Here is a 2266-nt window from a genome sequence, read left to right on the forward strand (position 1 = left end):
GGGGGGGGGGGGCGGGGCAGCATGCAAACGCACTCATCCGCTGCCGGAGGCGGTGTTCCTCGTCCTTTTTGGCCTTGTTGTCGGCCAGCTGCTCGGCCAGGGACTTCAGGCTACCAACTTCGGCGAACTCGCCTGCCATGGCGCCGACGACGGGGAGGGCAGCAGCCCAGTGCCAGGAGGTCAGCGGTCAGAGCCATCGCGGTTGTGGCGCACCCACGCCCGGCTTGCAGAAACACCTTGCAGATCTTGGTCTTGCAGCCAGGGGGGCGGGGCGGGGCGGGGCGGGGCGCCGGCCGGCAGGCAGAGAGAGGCAATCGCCACGCACCGATGTCGGGGTTGGCTTCGCGCCGGCGTTCCCATTCCTGGCGGGCCAGCTCGCGAGATCGCTCGACCTCGGTCTCGGTGACGAAGAGATCTTTTGTGTCGGCCAAGAGCTCCTCAAGCGGGATGTTGCTGTCCATGGTCGTGGCGGAGGGGGCGTGTCTGTGTGTCGGAGGGGGGGGGGCAGCCGGCAGAGTCCGACTCAAGAGGAAAAGGTGTACGTGACACAGAGAGAGGGAGAGAGAGAGAGAGAGAGAGAGAGAGAGAGAGAGAGAGAGAGAGAGCAGGGGGGAGAAAGAGACAAGGCGCCAAAGTGTGGGGGGAGGGCACATGCGAGCGTGTGCACCTGGCGACGAAGCGCGCCTCAAAAAGCCCGCCCCGGGTCATGTGCATGGATCACACCCGCAGGGGCCTGAGTTCCGGACGGCTCGCGCCAACAATCGTGTGACCGCCGTCTGCCGTGGGCCCCCCGCCCGGGCTCCGGGCCGCCCCGCGGATGCCGGGGCCGAGGCGGGACACCGGGGGAGACGCCTGCTGCTCCGACAAGCAGCAGCAGCAACCGGCCGGGGGAACGGCGTCGGCCGGGCGTGGAGCCCTGCTCGGCAACCACCGAGGGGGGGGCCCCGGGCGCGACGAAGGCCCTCGGGACGCCAGGCGCCGCAGCGCATCCGCCTGGGGCGGGAGAAATAACACGCCCCGGAGGCGTGGGACATGGCCGGAAGGTCAACTCGGCCAAGCGGCAGGGCCGCGCCCACCCACGAAGGCGCGCATGCGGAAACGGGCCCCGTCGCCCGGCGGCCCCGCCGAAGGGTGTTCTGGTGGCACCCGGTGGTCCAGATCCCGGCGCCGAGCCCCCGCCGTCACATGCGCCCCGATCACCTGCCCCGGTAGGGTTCTGGTGCCGGCGGCCCTGCCGCCCGGTCTTTTTGGTAAGCCGCTCCCCCCCCCCCAGAGCAGCCGGGCGGGGGAGGAAGGAGGGTAATCAGTGTGCGAGCGCCGGCCGCAAGCGTTACGCATATCCCATGGGCAGTAACGCGCGGCCGTTGGGCGAGACCCGCAGCCACCAGGTCCACGAGCCCGGTTAGCCCGGCCGCCAGGAAGCCCCACGGCCAGTTAGCCGCCGTGTGAAAACGGAGGACCGCAGCGGCTGTTATTTTTTCGGCGGCCCGGGGGGGGGGGGGGGGAACATGCTCGTGGACTGGGCGTCTAAATTTGCACACACACATACACACACACGCGCGCGCGCGCGCGCATGCCCACCGACGCCCTCGCCGGTGTTGACCGGGCCTCGGACGATCGGCCTCCTCTCGGGGCAGCTGAAATGCCTCGAAGGGGTTCCCCCTCCCTCCGGATGGCTCGCAGGAGGCACGTAGACAACGCGCGTCCCGGGGGGAACGGGGCCTGTCCCTCGCCCCCCCCCCCCCCCCTTGCCAGGCACCCGCCCCTCCGGGCATATGGTGGTGTGCCAACTCCACCGCCTCCGCCCCCCGCCCGCCCGAGTGAGACGCAGACTCTCCTCGGGTCCCGGCTGCTGCTACCTCCACCGCTTTGCCCGGAGGCCGGGGGAGGGGGGGGGGGGGGGCTCCCGACATCTGGCGCGCCCGCGCGGCCTGCTGGGGATGCTCGGGCGTCGACGAGCCGTCCACCAGCAACCCCCCCCCCTCGCCATCCCGGACACCTGCCCCGACGCGCACCAGAGGCCAGTCGACCCGGCCCCCTGCCCCGCCACGCCCCCCAGCGGATCGGCCGTGCTGTGCGGTTCGCACACCGGCGCTCGGTGCGCGGCAATGCCTTTTCGCATTCATGTTCCCGCGCGCGCATGTGTACGGCCCCCCCGCGCGAAAACAGACACATCAACCACCACCCCGGCGGGCATGTGCCACACACACGCCCAAGCATACACCCCCCCCCCTTTCTCCCTTCCCTCCCCGCCCCGTCGCCGCCC

The 2266-nt window shown here is 71.1% G+C and overlaps 1 protein-coding gene across 1 annotated transcript; it reads right to left on the bottom strand.

The window, feature by feature from the left end:
* Positions 1 to 180: 180 nt before the first annotated feature.
* On the bottom strand, positions 181 to 461 carry H696_01845 (hypothetical protein; the record flags this gene model as incomplete). Its single annotated transcript, XM_009495746.1, has 2 exons — positions 181 to 251; positions 326 to 461. 2 exons carry the CDS (start codon positions 459 to 461, stop codon positions 181 to 183), a joined length of 207 nt encoding a protein of 68 aa, XP_009494021.1.
* Positions 462 to 2266: the final 1805 nt, after the last annotated feature.

This window comes from Fonticula alba (genome assembly GCF_000388065.1).
Source record: "Fonticula alba strain ATCC 38817 unplaced genomic scaffold supercont2.3, whole genome shotgun sequence".
NCBI classification, from domain to species: Eukaryota; order Rotosphaerida; family Fonticulaceae; genus Fonticula; species Fonticula alba.